This window comes from Sapajus apella, unplaced genomic scaffold (genome assembly GCF_009761245.1).
Source record: "Sapajus apella isolate SASKATOON/1434 unplaced genomic scaffold, GSC_monkey_1.0 scaffold37, whole genome shotgun sequence".
Taxonomy (NCBI): domain Eukaryota; kingdom Metazoa; phylum Chordata; class Mammalia; order Primates; family Cebidae; genus Sapajus; species Sapajus apella.
Window position 1 is genome coordinate 21671761 of NW_022436977.1, and position 23321 is coordinate 21695081.

At 47.4% G+C, this 23321-nt stretch overlaps 1 protein-coding gene across 6 annotated transcripts; it reads left to right on the forward strand.

Annotated features, from left to right (window-relative positions):
- The first annotated feature begins 668 nt into the window (after positions 1 to 668).
- EPB42 (erythrocyte membrane protein band 4.2) lies at positions 669 to 22577 on the forward strand. Of its 6 annotated transcripts, none has more exons than XM_032297719.1 (13): positions 669 to 1247; positions 5758 to 5946; positions 6580 to 6813; positions 7788 to 7906; positions 8843 to 8947; positions 10127 to 10304; positions 10815 to 10953; positions 11244 to 11347; positions 12747 to 12989; positions 13554 to 13850; positions 16874 to 17034; positions 18185 to 18318; positions 22335 to 22577. In XM_032297719.1, exons 1-13 carry the CDS (start codon positions 1238 to 1240, stop codon positions 22495 to 22497), a joined length of 2076 nt encoding a protein of 691 aa, XP_032153610.1. In that variant the 5' UTR covers positions 669 to 1237; the 3' UTR covers positions 22498 to 22577. The 6 variants fall into 6 exon arrangements, with proteins under 6 accessions (XP_032153610.1, XP_032153613.1, XP_032153611.1 ...); XM_032297720.1 differs by having other exon boundaries at positions 670 to 1247; positions 5761 to 5946; XM_032297717.1 differs by lacking the exon at positions 669 to 1247 and adding an exon at positions 1405 to 1518 and having other exon boundaries at positions 5761 to 5946.
- The last annotated feature ends 744 nt before the right edge of the window (positions 22578 to 23321 follow it).

A 23321-nucleotide genomic window follows, 5' to 3' on the forward strand; every position in this document is an offset into this window, starting at 1 on the left:
ATTATAGATTGGGTCTTTAGTTACATTTTCTGAGTTGTTATTTATTGTAGGTATGAAAACTATTGGTGCCTATAATTTTGGTATTAGCCAGCTCACTAAATTACCTTTTATAATCATTGTTAGTAAATTCATGTTTTCCAGGTAAAAATGATATCTTCGAATAATGAAAAATTAACTTCTTTATTGTGAAGAATCTTTCTTGGGAGAGAGTGAAAGGCAGAAGTTTCATTTTTTTTTTTTAACATAATAAGATCCTTCAAATGAGTTCAAAAGTTCAAAGTTTAAAAAGTGTAAAAGAGTAAACAACAGAAGTATAACCTTTCTACCCCACTGCCTAGATTCCCTCCCCACAGGCAACCAATATTTTTTGCAGTATGTTTTATATCATTCTATAGACATTTCATTGACATGCAGGCAAGTACAGCTGCTATGAGTGCTTCTGGTAACACAGTTTCAGAAGCCCAGGTAAGGCCAAATATGAGATCTTTGTCTTGTCTCTTCAGGAACTAAAGACGGAAAAATTGAAAAGTTGTAGGGCCTGAGTCCCAAGATAGTTCCAAACCTTCTCTGGTAGACTGTCCCAGACCAGGTAGGCTTGGAAGAGTTGGGGTCCCAGCTTCTACTTTTAAGATATTTATTTTTCACCAACAAATTCTACTTCCTTATCTCTTTCACACAGTTAAATTCCAGACACACATGTTCTCTCTATTATCAAAACAGCCCATGAACATCTAGCAGCTTGCAGCCCCTGACATGTTTAGGGCCTGAGATTTGGAGTTGGATATGGGCCTCCTGTTTGTGGCATCCTCTCTTCCAGAGTCTTCCAGTGCAGTCCCGATGACATCTCTGAGAGCCTCTTGAAGCCACTGAAGCAATAGGCTTCAAGGTTTCCTCTAGGCTTCTCCAGTTGGCAGGTCTTCCCCATTCCACCCCCCTCCTCCAGGGCTGCCAGACATATCCCTGCCTGGGCCTCCTGGCACAAAAGATAAAATGAACAGGGTTACTCCCAGCAACTGGTCCAGGAGATACCAGCAGGGAGGGAGTAGGAGAGAATAAACCTGTCAGTGTGTCACAGGAGTAGTGGAAGGAAGTTTCGTTATTTCCAGCCTCTTAAGCCAGCAAAAGTGCATTCATCATTTTCTGACTGGAAGAGAGAAGGCACAGAAGGAGCCCAGAAGCAACAGTTCAAGACAGGTGCTTCCTACGGCCAAGTGGATAAGAGGAGCAGCCTGCAGCCATGGGACAGGGTGAGCCAGGCCAGTGCTCCACAGGGCTTGCTGGACTGTCTGCAGCCCCCACAGCATTATCTGTTTTCATTAAAGGAAATGGGATGGATGGTGGGGAGAAAGATGGTGGTATAACCATGGGGGTGGGTGGGGGTACTGGTGATAGTGAGGCAGCTGTGGAGGGGGTGTGGTAGGTGGGTGCTGGTGAAGGTGATAGTGAGCTGGTTGTGGAGTGGCGTGATAATGGGTGCTAGTGGAGGCAGAGGTGATGGTGAGGTGGCTGTGGAGTGTGGTGTGGTAATGGGTGCTGGTGGAAGCCGAGGCAATGGTGGAGTGGATATAGAGTGTGGTGTGATAATGGGTGCTGGTGGAGGTGGAGGTGATGGTAGGGTGGTTGTGGAGTGGAGTGTGGTAATGGGTGCTGGTGGAGGTGGAGGTGATGGTGATGTTGCTATGGGGTGGTTATGGGGTAGGAAACTGGTCATGATAGTTGCATGATGATGGTGAGCTGGTGATGGTGGTTAACTTAACATGGGTTTATATTCTTATCCCAAGGTCATCATAGCATAAGTGTTCATAGCTTACTGATACAAATGAGAGATACTATATGATACAAATGAGAGACACACTGGGAAGCATGAAGGTGCCAAAGCTTCTACACCAAACAGGAGAGAAGGAGAGGTGGGAGTCAGGGAATCCACCTAAAAGGGGTAGAGGCAGACACAAAGCAAGAAACCAGCAGAGCTGGTCAGAGTCATAGCACTCTTGGCAGGAATTATTATATCCTGTCCTGGGAACTGCCTGGCTGTCTTGTGTCTTTTTTTTTTTTTTTTTTTTTTTTTTTTTTTTTTTTGAGACGGAGTTTCGCCCATGTTACCCAGGCTGGAGTGCAATGGCGCGATCTCGGCTCACCGCAACCTCCGCCTCCTGGGCTCAGGCAATTCTCCTGCCTCAACCTCCTGAGTAGCTAGGATTACAGGCACGTGCCACCATGCCCAGCTAATTTTTTGTATTTTTAGTAGAGACGGGGTTTCACCATGTTGACCAGGATGGTCTTGATCTCTTGACCTCATGATCCACCCGCCTCGGCCTCCCAAAGTGCTGGGATTACAGGCTTGAGCCACTGCGCCCCGGCCCTGTCTTGTGTCTTGAGAGAAGGAAGTGGGTAGGCAGAGGGAGATGATGTGGAGGTGTGGGGACAGTGGGATGCAGCTATGGTTCTCTTGCTATGGAAACTGCCTCACTCCCCTGCCCTGGTTGGCCATTCTGGTATGCAGAGGGCAACTGACCCTGAGACCAACACCTGAGGGAGGGAAAAAGAATTCTGGGTGAATTCAGTCAATCATCTCAGCCACATCTTGTGAAAATAGGACAGACACCAATAAATCATTCTTTTTATTCTGTAGAGACCAGACAAATTAAAAATCTACTCAATCAGAGAAACATATTTGAAGATAACAGGAGATTGTTTAGTCTAGTCCCAAATCCCTGTGGGCGCTAAATCATTTCCAGGCAGTGGGTGGCAGATGGTGCAGTAGCCACCAGATGACAATCAGTGAGTATGAGCTCATGACGTGCTGCGGTGGCTGGAGCTGGCTTGTGCTGGTTTGCAAGAGCCAATTGCTAAATTTTGAGGCATCTTGTGAACCAGTTCTTAAACACAGGCATTATTAAAAATTAAATTGTATAAACTTACAAGTAAAAAGCTACATTAAAAAGAAAGATAATAAGTACTCTAAAATTGTCACCTCCTACATAATTTTCCTCTTTTTACCTTTATGTTCTTGAGGGTGTTTATGTCTCTTTTATCTCTATGGTAGAAAAACTACGTGATGATGTGCCACTCTGTGCTTCTTCTTAGCTCTATGCTCGCTAACATCACCTCAGTAGCTTCTAACTGGCCACAGGGATAGTATTTTACACCACAGAACTCTAGCAAATGCTGTAACTCTGTACTGTTCCCTCACCATTCCCCTCCCTCCAGCCAGTTGTCAAACACAAAACTGCTTAAGGGGCACATTTGAGGCAACGCTGGGGCATTGTGAAAGGCAGAGATTGAGGAGGGTGGGGTACTGTGCACCTCTGAAGAGCATTCCATGTGGTCTCTGTGTTAACGCAACTTCTCATGGGCTGTGGTACAAATAGGAGATGCTGGGAAAACATGAAGGTATCATTGCCGCAGGCCCCAGTGGGAGAGAAGTAGGGGTAGGAGTTAATGAATCCACCTAAAAGGAGCAGAGGCAGAGATAAACAAAGAAACTAGGCAGACCTAGAGAATGCAGAAACCTCAGAGGCCCTGCGAGGGTCTGGCAGCACAGGTGGAGGCCTGAGGCCCCTGTGATGCATTTGAGAAAATCTCCTTTAAGGCTGTCTCAATGTTTTCATCCATTCATTGACAGAGCAAACACTGATTGGCTATCTCTTGAGTTCTGCTGGGGCAGGGGATGCAGATATTAGAAAGCACTGTACTTCAGGGAGCTCACAGTGAAAGGGGAAGCAGAGGGCTAGGCAGGTGATGGGTATCAAATGGGTTAAGTGCTGAATAAAGAGGATTGACCTCTACCAGCAGGGGTCAGTGAAGGCTACAGAGGTGGGTGCCTTTGGATCTTGGAAGATGAGTAGACATCTGCCAGGTAGAGAAGAGATGACGGGAGGCTTCCAGACAGAACCAGAATCCAAATGAATTCTAGTGACTTTTGCTGTAAAGCTGTGGTCATTACATGGGTTCAGATACACTGAGGCTCAAGTCATATGACTTAAAATGTGACTAAGGCATTGGACGATCCAATCCAACTCAACCAGTCCGCAGCGGCAGGCTCATCCTGGGCCCCAGCACAAGCTTTGTGCTAAGCAGAAAGAGAAATCATTGTTGATTTCCGAGTGCCGCTGTACTTCAACTTACAACCCTGCTACCCTGTGGCTACTTTATCTATAGCCATGGGCTGACCAAGCCAAGTAGAGGAGGGGGATACAAGGATGCAAGGGGCACCCAAGGACACCAGGATGAGAGACAGAAGTTTCTTCCCTCCTCTGCACAGTTTCATATTTCTTCATATTCAACCACTTCAGTTCTTTTGTCCTAAATAGATATCATTGGCATCTTCTATTGTCCCCAACACTAGTGAAAGAAAAAGTAGAACATCCTTCCCTTCTACTCTTCAGCTGTAAGCCAGAGGGACTGGGGACTGAGCGAAATTTGAAGTAGGAGTATCCTGAATTTGACAAGATATGTCTTGTAGTCTAATGGACATTGCCATCAGGGTCGTATCACTTCTCTGAAGTGGGTTAGACTTCATTTCATACCTGCAAGCAAAAACTATAGCTTCTCTCTTAGGGCAACTGAGCCAGTGCAAAAACTGTAGGCTGCCTTTCAGACCAAGGAGATTCCCAATGGCCTTCTGCCATCAAAGGAACAAAAAGTACACAATTCCTTTGCTGAAAAAAACGAAACAAAACAAAACAAAAAACCCTAAACCTCTTTTTCCAGCATTGTTCTTTATCTTTTGGCTTCTTTACTCCTCGTTTTTTTCTTCCCTCTTATGTTAATCTGTTCTCACACTGTTATAAAGACATACCTGAGACAGGGTAATTTATAAAGAAAAGTGGTTTAACCGGCTCATGGTTCTATGGCTGTACAAACTTCTGCTCCTGGGGAAGATTATGGCAGACGGTGAAGGGGAAGCAAGCACATTTTCACATGGCTGATGGGAGACAGAGAAAGAGAATGAAGGGGGAGGTGGTACACACTTTTAAACAAGCAGCACGGGGGGGTGGTGCTAAACCATTAGGAACCACCCCCATGATCCAATCACCTCCTACCTGGCCCCTCCTTAACACAGGGGATTACAATTCAACCTGATATTTGGGCCTGGACACAAACCCAAACCATATCACCTCTGTTAAATGATAATTGACTAACAAACTCAGAAACTCATAAAACTCTTGAGTGACCTCCTTGAAGGGTTTTTCTGGGCTGCATAGTGTTGTGAGTTTATGATAAGACTTTAGGTCAAAGAGCCATCATGCGCAGTCTCAGATGAGTCAGTTCCACACTCAGCCTCACTCTTCTCATCTATAAAACAAGAGAATTGGACTCATTGATCTCAAAACCAGTTCTAAAAATTATCTGGTTGTGCTCTAAGGAAAAATGAATAGGGTTGAGAAAGATTGTGGGTTTTATTCATTACTTGTGGACTGGGACCAGAAAAAGGAGGCCAACAATGAGAATAAGCATTGTTCTTATTAATAATAACAACAATAACAGTTTCATCATTTATTGGGGCTTACTATGTATCTGACACTGTGCTAAATGTATTATACATCATCAAATCCCCATCACTCTGAAAGGAGGGATGATTTTTCTAAGGAAAATGAAACCGAGACTTAGGGTGGTTAAGTTACTTGCCTTGGATTGCACTAATAAGTTCGTGGAGCCGAGGATTTGAACCCTGGTCTCTCTGACTCCAGAATCTCTGCTTGTACTTATGCTGTCACATTTACCTAGTTTCCATGACTTCTCTCTTTCCCACAACAGCCCTGGGTATCAAGAGCTGCGACTTTCAGGTAGCAAGAAACAATGAGGAGCACCACACCAAGGCCCTCAGCTCCCGGCGCCTCTTTGTGAGGAGGGGGCAGCCTTTCACCATCATCCTGCACTTCCGTGCTCCAGTCCACGCATTTCTGCCTGCTCTGAAGAAGGTGGCCCTCACTGCACAAACTGGTTAGTGAGACAGGCCTAGACCCCTTTGGCAGCAGCCCTGGGGGTTTCTCTCCAACACCATGTTAAGGAATCAAGAGGCAACTGGCCCACACTGCAGGTGGGCCATAAGAAGTCCTGCCTACCTGGCAGGGTGGTCATGAGGGTGCCACAAGACGAGGTGCCTGGTAAATATTATTTATGATAACTCAGAAGCTGCCCAGCAGCAGCATCACCAAGGGTTTCCTTTCGGTTACACAGATAATAGTAGCTTTGTAGAAAATTCTGGATGGAATCAAATCCAGGCTAAATATAACATTTAATTGCTACTGTTTATTGAATCCATACTACCTGTCAGGTGTTGGGCCAAGTACTTCACATGCAGTATTTCATTCAGTCCTCACATGGGCCATGAAGCAGGTACCATTGTGATGCCCATTTTACAGACTATGAACCTTTCTAGATGTAGGTCCATGGACACTGACAGCCTGTGTTCTCCTATCACTCTTTCTTGATGGGCCTCATTTCTGGATGGGTCGCATTCATTATCCTCCAAAAACAACTTTCACCTGCTCCATCTTCTTAATACCCTGACCTTATTACTCTAAGTTGTGACCAAGAAGTCCCAATGACTGACTGATCACTGTGTGACTGCAGGAGAGCAGCCTTCCAAGGTCAACAAGACCCAAGCCACATTCCAGATTTCTAGTCTGGGGGACCAAAAGTTGTGGAGTGCAGTGGTGGAGGAGAGAGATGCCCAGTCCTGGACCATCTCTGTGACCACACCTGCGGACGCTGTCATTGGCCACTACTCGCTTCTGCTGCAGTTCTCAGGCAGGAAGCCATGCCTCCTGGGCCAGTTCACGTTGCTCTTTAACCCCTGGAATAGAGGTAAGTTTGGACCTTGGCCAGCATGGGCTGCACAGGGACTCCAGGCACTGGAGCTGGGATGCAGTTGTGGCAGGGAGCACCTGTGCCAGGCCCCTGCGGCAGCCCTCTCTAAGGGTAGCACCAACACCTAGTCTGTGCCAGGGCCTTCTCCCTGGATGAACCAGCTCTCAGACTCAGGGTGCTGTCTTGGTGTCACTCCCGGGATGAGCAGGTTGAGGCTTCCCACCAAAAGCAAAAGCTGTCTCACCACCAGACCCTGGTGCTGGCTCAGGCTATTTTGGTCACAGGATTTGAGACTCACTGAGATGACGCTGGGAAAGCTGCCCTTCATTATAGCAGTACAGGGGTGAAAACTGGAGAGGGCCTCAGGATGAAGTGGCCTGAGGAGGGACTTCTCTCCCTCTCCCTGCTATTCTGTGTCCAGAGTGTTTTCAGGTTTTTCAGGGCCTAAAGCTGACGCAATCTGGGGGACTCTCTTACAAAAAAGAATATACAATTTTGAATTGATAAGGCTCCCCACCAACCAGGGCCCCAAGGGGTCTGTGTTATCTCACAGGCTTCTTCTGCCCTCCAGGAAATCTACTGTTCCTGGCTTTGTTCCTCTCTTCTGGCTCATTCTGTTCTTGCGGATTGCTGGGCACTCTCTAGACTGACCTGCCCTGTGTTGCCCAGACTGGTCTCAAACTCCTGGCCTCAAACTATCCTCCTGCTTTGGCCTCCCAAAATGCTGGGATTGTAGGTGTGAGCCACTGCACGTGGCCAACCAAGCTTTTTAAGTTTGTTCTTGTCTGCCTGGCTCACCATAAAGGCCATACTCTGATTGACCCAGGGACTCTGGGCTGGGTCCCAGTGGGGACAGTGTTGAAGGGGTGGCCAGCAGCCAAGCCTAATCTCAGCAGGGAGGACAGAGGCCTGGATGTGAAATACGGACCTAGCACACCCCACAGGCCCTCATCCCTACCCCTTCTTACCAGATGATGCTGTGTTCCTGAACAATGAGGCTCAGCGCAGGGAGTACTTGTTGAACCAGAATGGTCTCATCTACCTGGGCACAGCTGACTGCATCCAGGCAGAGTCCTGGGACTTTGGCCAGGTACCAGGGCCCTCTAGGGGAGGAGTGTGTAGAGTGACTGTCCCATAACCTTGTATGTTCAGGCTAGACAGACCTGGTAGGTCCAAAAACCCCTGGTCATGAGACCATTTCTCTAGCCCATTTCAGCCTTGTGATGCCTTCCTTTCCTTTAAGCCACATCAGAACACCCTCCGGAGATATCAGAATTATTTTCCTTAAAACTGGCAAATCAAGCCTCAGTTAAATCCCCACTGTCTTCGAGATAAAAACCAAATACCCCTAGCCTAACATCCACAGCCCTTCCAGCCAGGCCCCTGCTTTCCTTTCCCCATGAACCACCCCATGTTCCAACTCCACCTCCCCAGAGCAACAGGCTGAATGTTCCCTCTGCCAGGAAGGGCTTCCCACCCTTATCTCCTGGCAAGCTCCTGCCCCTCTCTCAAGACCTTCTCTAAGCCTTCCCCAACCCCAAAGGCAGAGGGAGCCTCTCCACTGTGCTGCTCTGTGCTGGCATCTCTACAAGAGCCCTGGCCATGCTGCTGTGCCCTGTATCTAAGCGGCTGCATGACCATCTCCATTCCTAAACCATGGGCTCCTCAGGAGCAGGAGCTGCCTCGGTATTCTCCACCTCCGGTTCAGGGCTGGTAGGAGCAGTAGGGGCTCACTAAATAGAAATGGAATGCAATGCGATGAAACAAAGCCATGCAGCACTAGTCCTCAAGAGCTCACACCCTACTGGGAGTCAGACAACAGAATGGGCAAAGGACTGGATGCCTGGGAAAAGGAACCCAGGGCACATTGAGGGGTGGGAGGAGGGAGCCAGAACTCTGAGGGATGAGGCAACGGAGGCAGGTGTGGAGCACGGGTCTGGGAGAAGGACGAGATGATGAGGCTATCTTGTGGGATGAGTGCCTGACCTGGAGACCCTTCATCATGGCCCTGTGTGATCCTTAACAGTTTGAGGGGGATGTCATTGACCTCAGTCTGCGCTTGCTGAATGAGGACAAGCATATAGAGAAGTGGAGCCAGCCGGTGCACGTGGCCCGTGTGTTGGGTGCCTTGGTAAGTGAGAGGCTGGGGAACCAGACGGGGCGGAGGTAAGGCAAGAGCCCTCCGACAGACCTGCCCCATCACCGTGACCCCGTAAATCACAAATGGCCCCCTCTTCCCAGGGTGCTGGGATAGTTCCTACAGAAGGGTCTGAGGAGGAGAAAAAAGGCAGGCAGTAGCATCCACAGCTGGAAGAAAAGCAAAGAAATGTGTCACACCTCAGGACACAAGCTCGCAGAAGACTAAGCCCTTCTTTCCATCCCCACACCCAGCCCCAACCTGGAGCTTAGGTTCATGGGAAGGAGCAGGAAGGGCCCATCTTACCCAGTGCTCGCTGCTGCGGTGATCAAAGGGACTTCTAAATTATTTGTAAGAATATGCAGACCATGATGGTTACCGGGCATGGTGGTTCACACCTGTAATCCCAGCAATTTGGGGGGCCAAGGTGGGTGGATCACTTGAGGTCAGGTGACAGACCAGCCTGACTAATATGGTGAAATCCCATCTCTACTAAAAATACAAAAATTAGCTGGGGGTGGTGGTGCCTGCCTGTTATCCCAGCTGCTCAGGAGGCTGAGACAGGAGAATCACTTGAACCCAGGAGACGGAGGTTACAGTGAGCTGAGATTGCACCACTGCACTCCAGCCTGGGCGACAGAGCAAGACTCCATCTCAAAAAAAAAAAAAAAGAATATGCAGACCATGATGGTAACTTGGTGCTTTCCCTTGTCCCTAAAAATCCTCCCAGAGGAGTCATGCATTCGCCATTCCCTCTTTGCCACTGACGTGACATCTGAAAAGGTGGCAAGGGTCCAGGTCAGCCTGTGAGTTGAAAGAAGCTTGGAATAAATGGCCTCCAGGACCCAGGCACAAACCACCTCAAATGAGTCAGGACGGAAGACGAAGAACCAGTGAAACCAGCCCCTAAGGAAGGGCAGCTCTCATGCTCCTCTTTGTGGCTGGAGCCAGAGGACTTGTTAAGAAGAAGGGTCCTGAACTCCTGCCCTAGAGTATGACCCAGGGGCCTAGGACAGAGCCCAGGAGCTGTAGGTTTAATCAGTACCAGGTAGCTCTGATGCCAGAGATCTGTTCACCATGGTTGGAGTACTGCGGTGAGCCCTCTTTACCCATGCCCTGGAAGCTGTCCTACCTGAGGGATTCATACTGACATCCACACATTTCCCCAAACAGCTGCATGCTCTCAAGGAGAAGAGGGTCCTGCCCACCCCGCAGACCCAAGCCACCGAGGAAGGAGCCTTGCTGAATAAGCGACGGGGCAGTGTGCCCATCCTGCGGCAGTGGCTCACCGGCCGAGGCCGACCTGTGTATGATGGCCAGGCCTGGGTGTTGGCCGCTGTTGCTTGCACAGGTTGGTCCCCTTGTCTGCTGTACAGAGTGCCCTGCCTCTTGGGTTGTTCCCTGGCCTTCCATGTGGGAGGGACATTTCCAAAAGCAGGGGCTGCCTCCCTGTGGCCACATTTCCCCATCTCATCACACAGAAGTGGTTGTCCCAGGCAGCTCCTCCCACCAGCTTCTGCTGCTTTTCCCCCAGCAGAGTTGGGCTCATTTGCAGACTCTGCTCCCAAATTCACTTACTCTCCTAAGTCTGCCCCAGCAGGGCAGCCCTGCAGCTCTGTGTTCTAGGTTCTGTTGCCCTCTCCCCTGCTGTATACCCCAAATGCGGTAGAACCTGTGCCTTATTGATTAGCCTTTATGCGTCCTGTTCTTGGCTGCCACTTCTAGGTGCCTGCACTCCTCCTCCCAGGTTTTCAGTGCCCAGAGGAAATGTGAATGTGTCCATACTGAAAATGCCAGCCTTCTACACGCCCCCAGCTTGATCTCTCGAGTGCCCCCTTACACTCCACCCCTCTTCTCACAGTGCTGCGATGCCTGGGAATCCCTGCCCGCGTGGTGACCACCTTTGCCTCAGCACAGGGCACCGGTGGGCGTTTGCTCCTAGATGAATACTATAATGAGGAGGGACTTCAGAACGGAGAAGGCCAGAGAGGCAGAATCTGGTGAGAAGCCTGAGAGAGATGAGGTTCCAAGCCAGGAAGGGCTGAAACCTGCATGGCACACCTCTGCAGGAGTGCCATCCCCTGCGTGACCCTGGCATGGAGGAGAGTAGGCTTTCAAGACCCTTGGAGGCGAGCGCTGATGGTCAGTGGTGGTGTGCACGCACCTTCCTGGGAGTGCCACAGCCACTGTGACACAGTGACCTCCCATCCCACTGGAACAACAACTGTGCCAGAACCTCTTCAGCACCCCTTTTCCTTCCCACTTGAATTTTTCTCTTTGCTACATTTAGGATCTTCCAGACTTCCACAGAGTGCTGGATGACACGGCCTGCCTTGCCCCAGGGTTATGATGGATGGCAGATTCTGCACCCATGTGCTCCTAATGGAGGTAGAGGTAAAGCCTAGGGTTGGGTTTAGGACCATGCAGGGCTGCACAGAGCTGCAAGAGATGAAAGAGTCCCCTGGAGAGGACTCGGGAGCAGCAGGCAGTCCCAAGGGGTCTGCGTCCTCAAAAACAGGAGAAGCACGAGGCATGACAGTGGCCAGCAGAAGGCTGATCTGATGCCAGTGGGCTCATGGGAATAGAGGTGCCAGCCATTCCAGCCACAAGGTTATAGGGAGATGAGGCACCTTAGAGCAGTGGGTTAGGGAGTTGGGTTGCAATGAAGGGCAGAGAATCTTTTTTTTTTTTTTTTAATAATTTCAACTTTTATTTTAGGTTCAGGGGCTAGATGTGCAGGTTACATGGGTCTATTGCATGATGCTGAGATTTGGTGTGTGATTGCTCCCATTACCCAGGTACTGAACATAGTACCCAATAGTTTTTCAACCCCTCCCCATCCCTTATGCCTCGTAGTCTCCAGTGTCTGTTGCCATTTTTATGTCCATGAGTACTCAATGTTTAGTTCCCACTAGTAAATAAAAACATGCAACATTTGGTTTTCTGTTCCTACATGAATTTGCTTAGGATAATGACCTCCAGCTGCATCCGTGTTGCAACAAAGGACATGATCTCATTCTTTCTTATGGCTATGTAGTATTCCATGGTATATATGTACCATATTTTCTTTATCCAACCCACCATTGATAGGCACCTAGGTTGATTCCATCTTTGCTATTGTGTATGGTGCTGCAACAAACATATGAGTGTGTGTGTCTTTTTGGCAGAACAATTTATTTTCTCTTGGGTATATATCCAATAATGGGATTGCTGGGTTGAATGGTAGTTCTAAGTGCTTTGAGAAATCTCCAGCTTTTCATAGGATCATATGATCATAAGGATCTTAAGTTGGTGAGTGGCTGTGTTAGGTCAGGGGCTTGCAGCAGGGGGGTTCTGAGGACGTGGATGAAGAGGGTATCAGGATAGGCTACAGCCCAGAAAAGGAAGCTTCAGGACCCATAAAAGATAGCTCTTCCTCACCCAGGAACAGAAATGGTACAGAGCCTGGCACCTAGTAAGTGCTCAAGAAAGGCAGCCCTATTCCTGTGATATCAATAGTAAAGCTGGTTTGGGAGTTTCTCACGCTAAGTGTGGCCCTCTCAGCTTCTGCCTGTCCATTTCCTGAGACGGCTCCTACCATATGCCATGACCAGAAAGTCTTATCACTAAATAGTTGATCACTAAATAGTTTCACCCCTGTGACTCTCTCAGAAGCCCTGCCTAGCGCTGACCTCTGACCTTGGTCCTCGGGGAGGGAAAATAGGCAAGAGGATGGGGACTGAGATTATGCAGCTCTGAATTGAGCACAGGTCTAGGCATGGCTTCCGGGCTCACCAACCTTTCTCTCCCTTAGTCCTGGGGTCCTGTGATCTGGTGCCAGTCAGAGCAGTCAAGGAAGGGATGCTGGGGCTGACCCCTGCAGTGTCAGACCTCTTTGCTGCCATAAATGCCTCATGTGTGGTCTGGAAGTGCCGTGAGGATGGGAAACTGGAGTTGACTGACTCCAACACAAAGTATGTTGGCAACAACATCAGCACCAAGGGTGTGGGCAGTGACCGCTGTGAGGACATCACTCAGAACTACAAGTATCCTGAAGGTATGGGCCAGGGAAGGGCCCCAGGCTTCTCGGTACCTGAAACAGCAAATGAGGGAAAGGGATGGGCCTGGCAGATGCAGTCAGAAAGAGTCCCTGTCCTTTCCCCATCATATAAAACAGGGTTTCTCAACCCCACTGGACACCATTGACATTTGGTGACAGATATTTGTTGTAGGGGCTGCACACCCTAGGACATTTAGCAGCATTCCTGATCCTCAGAGTAAGTCTAAATTCTTTCACATAAAAGATTCAGTTCCCTGCAAAACTGTCCTCAGAGACAGTGTGACTTGTCCCCAACCTTGCTGTCTCATCATTCAAGGGGCAAATTCATAACACTTGAAAAAGAACTTGGTCCTTGAGTGGCTTGGAAGAGACACACTGCGTCGGTGCTGGATCTGCCTCACACAGACATTTTGGGGCTAAATATGGCCTTAGAGGTTTGCAGAGCTCTTGTGACTTTGGCATTTAAGCAGAAGTGGGTAAATGGTTTTGATTCCTGTTCTTTTATTAGAAGCATTTACATCTCCTGGGTAAAAGATTGGCTTTGTTTCTTCCCTTCTCCAGGTTCTCTTCAGGAAAAAGAGGTGCTGGAGCGAGTCAAGAAAGAGAGAATGAAATTTGGGAAAGACAATGGCATCTGTCCTCCCAGTTTCCAGACTGCCAATCCTCTGTACCTGTTCTTGAAAGCACCCAGCTCCCTACCCTTGAGAGGGGATGGCCAGATCTCAGTGACGCTGATTAACCACAGTGAGCAGAAGGCAGTGCAGCTGGCAATTGGGGTCCAGGCTGTGCACTACAACGGTGTCCTTGCTGCCGAGCTCTGGAGGAAGAAGCTGTCCCTCACACTCAGTGACAACCTGGGTAATGCTCTATGGCCACAGCAGACATCCCACACACACATGGCTCTGCCTTGGGCAGGCAGCAGCCACAGGGCACCCCCCTGCAGTTTCTCGAGATGGCTTTGAGCCCCTGGTGCTCATTCTTGTGCTCTCTCTCATTCACTTATTCAACACATATTTATTGGGCCCGAAGCAGGAAAAAAATATGATACCAACTGCAATCAGATCAGTAAACAGACCCTTCATAGCAGTGTGAGAAACGTTTGCCGAATTTAACAGAGTATGATGGCAGGGGTGCATCTCCTTCAGGCTGGAGTACGCTGTCCCCAAATAAACTGTACTGCATTGAATCTGGAAGGATGAGTAGGAGAGTAATGGCCAGAAAAGTAAGTCATAGCATTTCAGATGGAAGGAGCAACATGTGCAAAGGGCCCTCCTTATCCCTGAGGTTCTTATTTAATTGGTCTGGGATGGGGTCCAGGCATTGTTTTTTTTTTTAAAACAAACAAGCAAAAAACACCCTGTGTTATTCTATGGTTAAGATTCCCTGAACTAGAGCAATTGCTCTTAATTTTTGCTGCACATTAGAATTACCTAGGGAAGTTTCATGCTCAGCCTGTGTCCCAAGCCAGTTAAATCAGAAATTCCGTGGTGGTCCAGGCTTGGTAGCTCATACCTGTAATCCCAGCACTTTGGGAGGCCAAGGCAGGTGGATCACCTGAGGTCAGGACTTAAGACCAGCCTGGCCAACATAGTGAAACCTTGACTCTACTAAAAATGGAAAAATTAGCTGGGCATGGTGGCACACATCTGTAATCCCTGCTACTGGGGAGGCTGAGGCAGGAGAATCACTTGAACCCAAGAGGCGGAAGTTGCAGTGAGCCAAGACATGCCACTGCACTGCAGCCTGGGCAACGCAGTGACACTCCATCTCGAAAAGAAAAAAAAAAAAAAACTCTATGGTGGAATATATCAGAATTTTTAAAAACTCAGGTAATTCCAATGTGCAGACAGGTCTGAGAATCAGTTGACTAGAGCTTGTCTACAGCATTACAACAGGCTTCTAACCAGTCACCCGACCTCCAGTCTCTGCATCACTCTTCCCTTTCCAAGCATGGGAGGAGTGGAGTCAGGGGAGTGACATGAGAGCTGGACAGGGCCCGGGTCACACAGGGTCTTATCTGTCTTGCTAAGGAGTTTGAGTTGTGTTCTCTGAGTAATGGAAAGCTGGTGGAAGGTTTCAACCAGGGTAGCCAATGGAATCAGAAATTCATTTTAACAAGAAAGAACTTTTGGCAGAATGGAATGGAAGGGGTCATATAAGAAGAATGTTTCTTAACCTTGGCTGTACATTGAGTCATCTGGTGAACTTTTTTGGGGGGGCTGGGGGCAGCCTTCTGAGCCAGAGTATGCTCAGAGACTCCAGTCATCTGGGAAATTTAAAAAAAATACTAACGTCTGGGCCTCACTGCCAGAGTCTGATGTAACTGATTTGGGGTGTAGCCTGGCATTTGGATTGTTTTGTAAAGCTCCCGACTTGATTCTAATGTACATCCAGTGTTAAGAATGACTGGATTGAAGATCAGAAGATTTTGTAGTCATCAAGTCAGGAAATGAAGGCTAAACTAAGCTGGAAGCACTTAGAATTAAAACATGTTAAGGAGTTGGGATAGATTGGACTTGTGAATGTGTGAGTGTATACATGTATGGTGGGTGCTTCTGGTATGGGTGGGTCACTAGAATAGGAAAAATGGGGAAGAGCAGGTTTGGGGAGAAAAAGGATGTATTTGTTTGTGGCATATAATGTCTGAAAGCCCATGACACATCCAAGTAGAGCTGACCAGTAGGCAGCAAGAAACCTTGATAAGGTAAAGTTCTGGGCTGGAGCTCAGACAGGGAAATCCCAGCACAAGAGGGCCAACAAAGAGTCAGGGCATAGATGAGCTCATGGCAGTGGGGAGAGGACAGTGAGTAGATGAGAGGGTGAGGAGGGAACCCAGCAGCAGCAGCAGCATTTAGGAGACGGTCAGGGGAAAAGCAGAGAGAAAGGGAGGCCAGAAAGTCAGAGGAAGGGGGCACCCAGCAAGGTCAGCAGAGAGGGCATGAGGTGTTAATGCTGAAAAGCACCATTAAGAGAGTGGCCTTGCAGAGAAGATTCCTGGGCGTTAAGCCGATTGAGTTGGGAAGGTGAGAGAAACTGCCCAGTCCTCCCTGGAGGCATGACAGGAAAAGGGAGGCTAGGGGTTAGTCAGCCAGGGACACTGGGCAGAGGGAGAGAGCTGAACCTGCTTCCATGCTGAGGAAAATAAGCAGGCAAGAGGGAAAGAATGCTGTCTCAGGAGAGATGGGTTAAAATTGATAGAGCTATGCTTGGGAAAATGAGACTAGAATAATTGTAGCTCACATTTATTGGGCACTTATTTTTGCCCAAAATGGTGTTAAGTGCTTTATATGCATCATCTTATTAGCCCTCACAACAACATTCTGAGGCAAGAACCATTGCTATTGCCACTTTACAGATGAGATGAGACACAATAATTCACTCAAAGTTACACAGCTAGTGTGATGGGGTCAGGAGGGGCACAGATTTAGAAAGCAGAGGATTCAACTTGAGCAGGGCAGATATGTCATCCCCTGAGCAGTGGTGACAGTAGGAACAGATGTTTCTGTCTGTAAGGTGACAGAGCAAGACCCTGTCCCTAAAACAAAACAAAAAGCCTACAAACAACACAAACAATCCCACTATAAAGGCATTATTATGAGACAAGGATACTGAGGCCCAAATAGCTTAACTTGCGCTAGTTCACTGGGGCCCTTCCCCAACCTCACTAAGGTGGTCTGCCAAGAGCGCTGTCGAAGGTGGTGATGAGTATGAGGATGAGGAATGAGGTCTTGAGTGAGTTCCAAGCATACAGTTGCTGGGGGAAATGGGGCATTTTTCTGACCTCAGTGAGGCCCTGAGTCTTTTGCATTGTGCGTGTAACTATGGCTGTTTCTGGGGTACACACACCCATTGGCACTAACTCCACCTGTTGTGTGTTTCAGAAAAGACAATAACCATTGGCCTGTTATTCTCCTATTTTGAGCAAAATGTACCTGAGAACACCTTCCTTAGACTCACCGCCATGGCAACATACTCTGAGTCCAGCCTTAGCTGCTTTGCTCAGGAAGACATTGCCATTTGTAAACCACACCTTGCCATCAAGGTAGGCACCAGTCCTCCCCTGAGTTGCCCTCAATCTGCCACCACTCAGGCCTGCATTTCAGAAGGAATCCAAGCCCCTTCAGAGCAGATGACTGTGCTACAGGATTACCAGAAAATGCTACATTTAAGAGCTTTATCTCTTGAGAGACATAGTTTCTTACATACCTTATTAAGGTTTAATCTTCCAACTTCTTTAGTTAGTTAAGTAAAGGTTTCTAAAATTGGGACATTCCTAGATGCTGCCTCCTACCTACAGGGATCATAATAGCCTATGTTTATTTAGCACTTCCTACACATGCCAGAGGATTTTTCACCTCCTTTTTCTTTCTAAGCCCTGTGAGGTGGAACTGTTCCCATTATTGAGATTAAAAAAAAAAAAAAAAAGGCTGAGTCCTAGAGAGCAACATGCCTAAGATCATAAAAACAGGGAGTTCTTGAGGCTTATGGCTGTTGGTCCAGCCCTCTTTCCATGTGTCTACCCTGGCCAAAATGAATGAAATCTGATCCGTGCCCTCAAGCAGGTTATAGTTTAGTTAGGAAGACACAACATTTGGTGTTCCAGACAAGTGCTTTAATAGATGCACAAAGTTGCTATGGAATAAGTGAAGCAATAAGTGAAGCAAAGGGGATTAATTCCAGCTGGTGGGTTTGGGGATGACTTTATGAAGGAGATGACATTTATGCTGGACCTTGAAAAATGAGTACTCTTTCAATATAGAGGTAAGGGAAGGCCATTGAATGCAGAAGACAGCAGAGGTGCAATGGAAGGTAGCCTGAGGGGTGTGTTGGGGATGGGACAGTCCCTGATGGGACTGGGATGTCACTTAGTTATGGGAAGAACAGGTGAGGTGGGGGAGGGAGGTTGGGGGAACACCATGAAGAACTCTGAATACAATGTAAGCTGAATTCCTAAGATGGTGGGAAAACTTCCGAGATGTCTGCATAGAGGAGAGGCACCATCACAAATCATCAGTGATGGACCAAGGGTGAGAATAAATGCAGGAAGAGCAGGTAAAGCGGGTGGAAGACATCAGCTATGAAGTTTGGGTCAGCTTGGCAGAGATGAAGAAACTTACTGAGGGTACAGGGGAGAAGAGAGTGACTGTGGCTTTGTCCTTGACATCCACACCAGGCATTGCCTCTTCCCACAGATGCCAGAGAAAGCAGAGCAATATCAACCCCTCACAGCCTCAGTCAGCATCCAGAATTCCCTAGATGCCCCCATGGAGGACTGTGTGATCTCCATCCTGGGAAGGGGGCTCATTCACAGGGAGAGGAGCTACAGGTAAGTGATGGCAGACTTCTCTTCCCCCTGAAATGTCTCAACAGGTCACAAAGGCAGGGCCCAAGAGAGAGACTCTCTCTTTGTCATGTCCTTGCAGACAGCAGATACCCACAGAAACTGAACTAAAGGATTAGGGCTACCAAGTGGCTTCCCTCATCCTGGGACCACTATATCTGTAGGAGAATAGGAGTGAGGAAGGCTATGTGAGCCCCTTGGGCACCTACTTGCCCTCATTGCTGCCCTGATCATGCAGGGAGAGCCTGGGTATTGCTGTGAATGCAGGCGAGGGCATTAGGGCTGGGTATTGGAAAGTAATGAAGGGAGGACAGGCTACCTCTCATTGTGATCAGAGGGCTGCATTCTGGTAGTTACCACCACAATACACAATTTATTCCCTTTTATTCCCATTTTCACCGCCATCCTTCATGTCCTTTTATTTGTACATGTAAAATGTGTACTGTTGCTTTCATGAGCCTGTATTTTTAACTTATATAAATTTATAATTAATTGGTTTTCTTACTTTTCACTCAGAACTATATTCTTAAGATTTATGACTATATGTCTTCTGCTACATAATATTTCATCATGTACACCCACCACTTTCTGCCACTCTGCTCTACAGAGATGGGCACCCAGAGTGCCTCCAACTCTGACACTGAAAATAATGTTGCAGTGAACATCCTCACATAGGTCTCCTTATATACTTGTTTGAAATTTTGGTGGAGTCTGAGGACATATATACCCAGGAATAGAATTGCTGAGTCACTGGATATGATGTGGTTTGAACAGGTACTGTCAGATTTGCAGAATGGCTGCAAGTCTCCACTCCCTCCAGCAGTACCTGAGAGTTTCGATATTCCTACCTCTCCTTCATTCCTGGCAATACCCAGCTATTAATATTTTCTTCCAGTCTAATAAAAATGAAGTAATATCTTACTATTGTTTTAATTGAAACTCTTCATATGTTTGTTAGCCTTTTATGTTTTCTTCTCGGTAAGTAGTTTGTCTTTATTTTGCCCACTTTTCTTTTGGTGTCTCTGCTCTTCCTTCTTGTTGATTTGTAGAAGTTCCCTGTATAGTCCATGTATTAGTCTCTTGTTGATTTTAAATGTTGCGAGTATCTTCTTTCATTATGTCCACTGCATCCTTAGTTGAATACACAGTATAAAGTTCAAGATACCCATACCTACTGTCCTGAGGTCCCTAGCAGATGTGTGAGTTACTGAGTCACTCTTGCTAATAAGTCAATAAGGGGACTGTCAACACTTAACCAGACTTCTGTGGTCTCCCAAATCAACTGTGGGGCAAAGCTCCTCAAAGGAAGTCTGTCACCAAAAGAAGGTTTATAGGCAGGCCAGGAGGTTTTGACAAGGCTCCACACACCACCTGCTGACATACTGACAGCCTCTCAATAAGCCTGCTACATCTACTGTGCTTAGCAATAAGCAAAGGTTCCAAAACTAGAGTTCTCTGTATTAGTTTATGTTCATCCTGCTGTGCTGATAAACACATACATGAGAAGAAAAAGAGTTTTAACTGGACTTACAGTTCCACATGGCTAGGGAGTCCTCAGAATCATGGAGGGAGGTGAAAGGCACTTCTAATATGGTGGTGGCAAGAGAAAATGAGGAAGAACCAAAAGTGGAAACCCATGATAAACCCATTGGATCTTGTGAGACTTACTATCACAAGAATAGCATGGGAAAGACCAGCCCTTGTAATTCAATTATCTCCTCCCTCTCACAACACATGAGAATTCTGGGAGACAGAATTCAAGTTGAGATTTGGGTGGGGACACAGCCAAATCATATCATTCTGCCCCTGGTCTCTCCAAATCTTATGTCCTCACATTTCAAAACCAATCATGCCTTCCCAACAGTTCCCCAAAGTCTTAACTCATTTCAGCATTAACCCAAAATCCACAATCCAAAGTCTCACCTGAGGCAAAGTAAGTCCCTTCCACCTATCAGCCTGTAAAATCAAAAGCAGGCTAGTTACTTCCTAGATACAATGAGGGTACAGGTATTGGGTAAATACAGCTATTCCAAGTGGGAGAAATTGGCCAAAACAAAGGAGTTACAGGGCCCAGGCAAGTCCAAAATCCAGCAGGGCAGTCAAATTTCAAAGCTCCAAAATGACCTCCCTTAACTCCAGGTCTCACATCCAGGTCACACTGATGCAAGAGGTGGGCTTCCATGGTCTTGGGCAGCTTTGCAGGGTACAGCCTCCCTCTCAGTTGCTTTCAGTTGCTGTCTGTGGCTTTTCCAGGTACACAGTACAAGCTGTTGGTGGATCTACCATTCTGGGGTCTAGAGGATGGTGGCCCTCTTCTCATAGCTCCACTAGGTAGTATCCCAGTAGGGACTCTGTGGAGGCTCTGACCCCACATTTCCCTTCTGCACTGTCCTAGCAGAGGTTCTCCATGAGGGCCCCACTCCTGCAGAAAACTTATGCCTGGGCATCCAGACATTTCCATATATCTTCTGAAATCTAGGCAGAAGTTCCCAAACCTCAGTTTTTGACTTCTGCACACCTACAGGCTCAACACCATGTGGAAGCTGCCAAGGCTTGGGGCTTCCACCCTCTGAAGCCATAGCCCAAGCTGTATGTTGGCCCCTTTCAGCCACAGCTGGAGTGGCTGGGACACAGGGCACCAAGTCCTTACCCTGCGCATAGCACAGGGACCTTGGCCCTGGCCCACTAAACCAATTTTTCCCCCTGGGCCTCCAGGCCTGTGATGGGAGGGGTTGGCATAAAGGTCTCAGACATGGCCTGGAGACATTTTCCCCATGGTCTTCAGGATTAATATTAGGCTCCTTGCTACTTATGCAAATTTCTGCAGCTGGCTTGAATTTTTCCCCAGAAAATGGATTTTTCTTTTCTATTGGATAGTCAGGCTGCAAATTTTCCAAACTTTTATGCTCTGCTTCCCTTATAAAGCTGAATGCCTTTAACAGCACCCAAGTCATCTCTTGAATGCTTTGCTGCTTAGAGATTTCTTCCACCAGATACCCTAAATCATCTTTCTCAAGTTCAAAGTTCCACAAATCTCTAGGGCAAAATGCCACCAGTCTCTTTGCTAAAACATAACAAGAGTCACCTTTGCTCTAGTTCCCAACAAGTTCCTTATTTCCATCTGAGACCACCTCAGCCTGGATTTTATTGTCCATATTGCTATCAGCATTTTGGGCAAAGCCATTCAACAAGTCTCTAGGAGGTTCCAAGCTTTCCCACATTCTCCTGTCTTCTTCTGAGCCCTTCAAACTGCTCCAATCTCTACCTGTTATCCAGTTCCAAAGTCACTTCCACATTTGCAGGTATCTTTTCAGCAATGCCCCACTCTACTGGTACCAATTTACTGTATTAGTTTGTTTTCAGGTTGCTGATAAAGACATACCTGAGACTGGGAAGAAAAAGAGGTTTAATTGGACTTACAGTTCCACATGGCTGGGGAGGCCTCAGAATCATGGTGGGAGGTGAAAGGCACTTCTAACATGGTGGTGGCAAGAGAAAATGAGAAAGAAGCAAAACAGAAACCCCTGATGAGCCCATTATATCCTGTGAGGCTCATTCATTATAAAAAGAATAGCACAGGAAAGACCGACTCCCATGATTCAATTACCTCCCCCTGGGTCCCTTCCACAACACATGGGAATTCTGGGAGATAGAATTCAAGTTGACATTTGGGTGAGACATAGCAAAACCATATCACTCTTCCAAAGAGACTCCAGTACCCTTACCAGGAATTGAACCAGAAGCAAGTCACAGATGACAAAAGCAACAACAGATGTAGCTTGGTAGCCCTTAGGATGTGTCTATTCTCAACCATGCAGTTGCTCAGCATTGGGTGGCTCCTGTCTTCTATTCCATTGTAAACACTTCTATTTTAATAGCAAGATACTTAGATGTTTATTTGTACATGGTCCACTTCTTCAAGCAAGGAAAGATCAGTCACTGGGACCAGCAGAGAAATGAATCTGGGATAGAACTACCATCTGCCTTTTCCTTTATTTCAGATTCGGTTCAGTGTGGCCCGAAAACACCATGTGTACCCAGTTCCAGTTCACGCCGACACACTTGGGGCTCCAGAGGCTCACTGTGGAAGTGGACTGCAACATGTTCCAGAACCTAACCAACTATCAAAGTGTCACTGTGGTAGCCCCTGAACTGTCAGCTTAAACTTCAGCTCTAGCACCACTCTCCTGCCAGCCCTTGATTCTACAATCTAAATCAAACATGTGCTAGGAAGAGAAACTTTGCATCTCAGTGTTTGTGTTGCTATAAAGGAATACCTGAGGCTGGGTAGTTTAAAAGAAAAGAGGTTTATTTGGCTCACAGTTCTGCTGTACAAGAAACAGTGAAGGCTTCAGGCTGCTTCCACTCATGCAGGAAAGTGAAGGAGTTGACATAAGCAGAGATCACAGGGCAAGAATGGGTGGGGAGGGGGTAGGTGCCAGGTGCCAGCCTCATTTTAACAGCCAGCTAGGGAGTGAGGGAGGGATGTATAGAGTGAGAACTCACTCATTACCCCAAGGACAGAACCAAGCCATTCATGAGGGACCCAAACACCTCCTATTAGGCCCTACCTCCAACACTGGGGATCAGATAGCCAAACTACATCACTTTGTAGCCAAACTACATTTCAACATGAGGTTTGGAGGATCAGACAGCCAAACTACATCACTGTGTTTATCAGACAAATGAGTAGTCATTCAAGCTGGGCAGAAGAGTGACCAAGAACAGAACTAGATGCCCAGAAATCAATAATTAAGACGTTTATTTCTGTCACCCTAGCTAAGGCAGCCATGAAGACCAGTTGTCTTACAATAGACACTAGTGGGTGAAGTGACAAAAAGAAGCCTTTGAAAAGGTGCTCAGATACCTTTTCAAAGTACATTCAGATTTTCAGGTTCAGGGTTTTTGCAACCATTTTACTGCTCATTAATACACTCAATAACTTGCAGGTAAGGGAAAGAACCTAACACTTAAATCATTCTTATATT

Coding starts and splice junctions, on each gene's coding strand:
- EPB42 (XM_032297717.1), top strand. CDS start 1,470: ATGGGTGCTAGTGGAGGCAGAGGTGATGGTGAGGTGGCTGTGGAGTGT. Junction 6,814..7,787: donor CTTTAACCCCTGGAATAGAG/GTAAGTTTGGAC, acceptor CCTTCTTACCAG/ATGATGCTGTGTTCCTGAAC. Junction 7,907..8,842: donor AGTCCTGGGACTTTGGCCAG/GTACCAGGGCCC, acceptor GATCCTTAACAG/TTTGAGGGGGATGTCATTGA.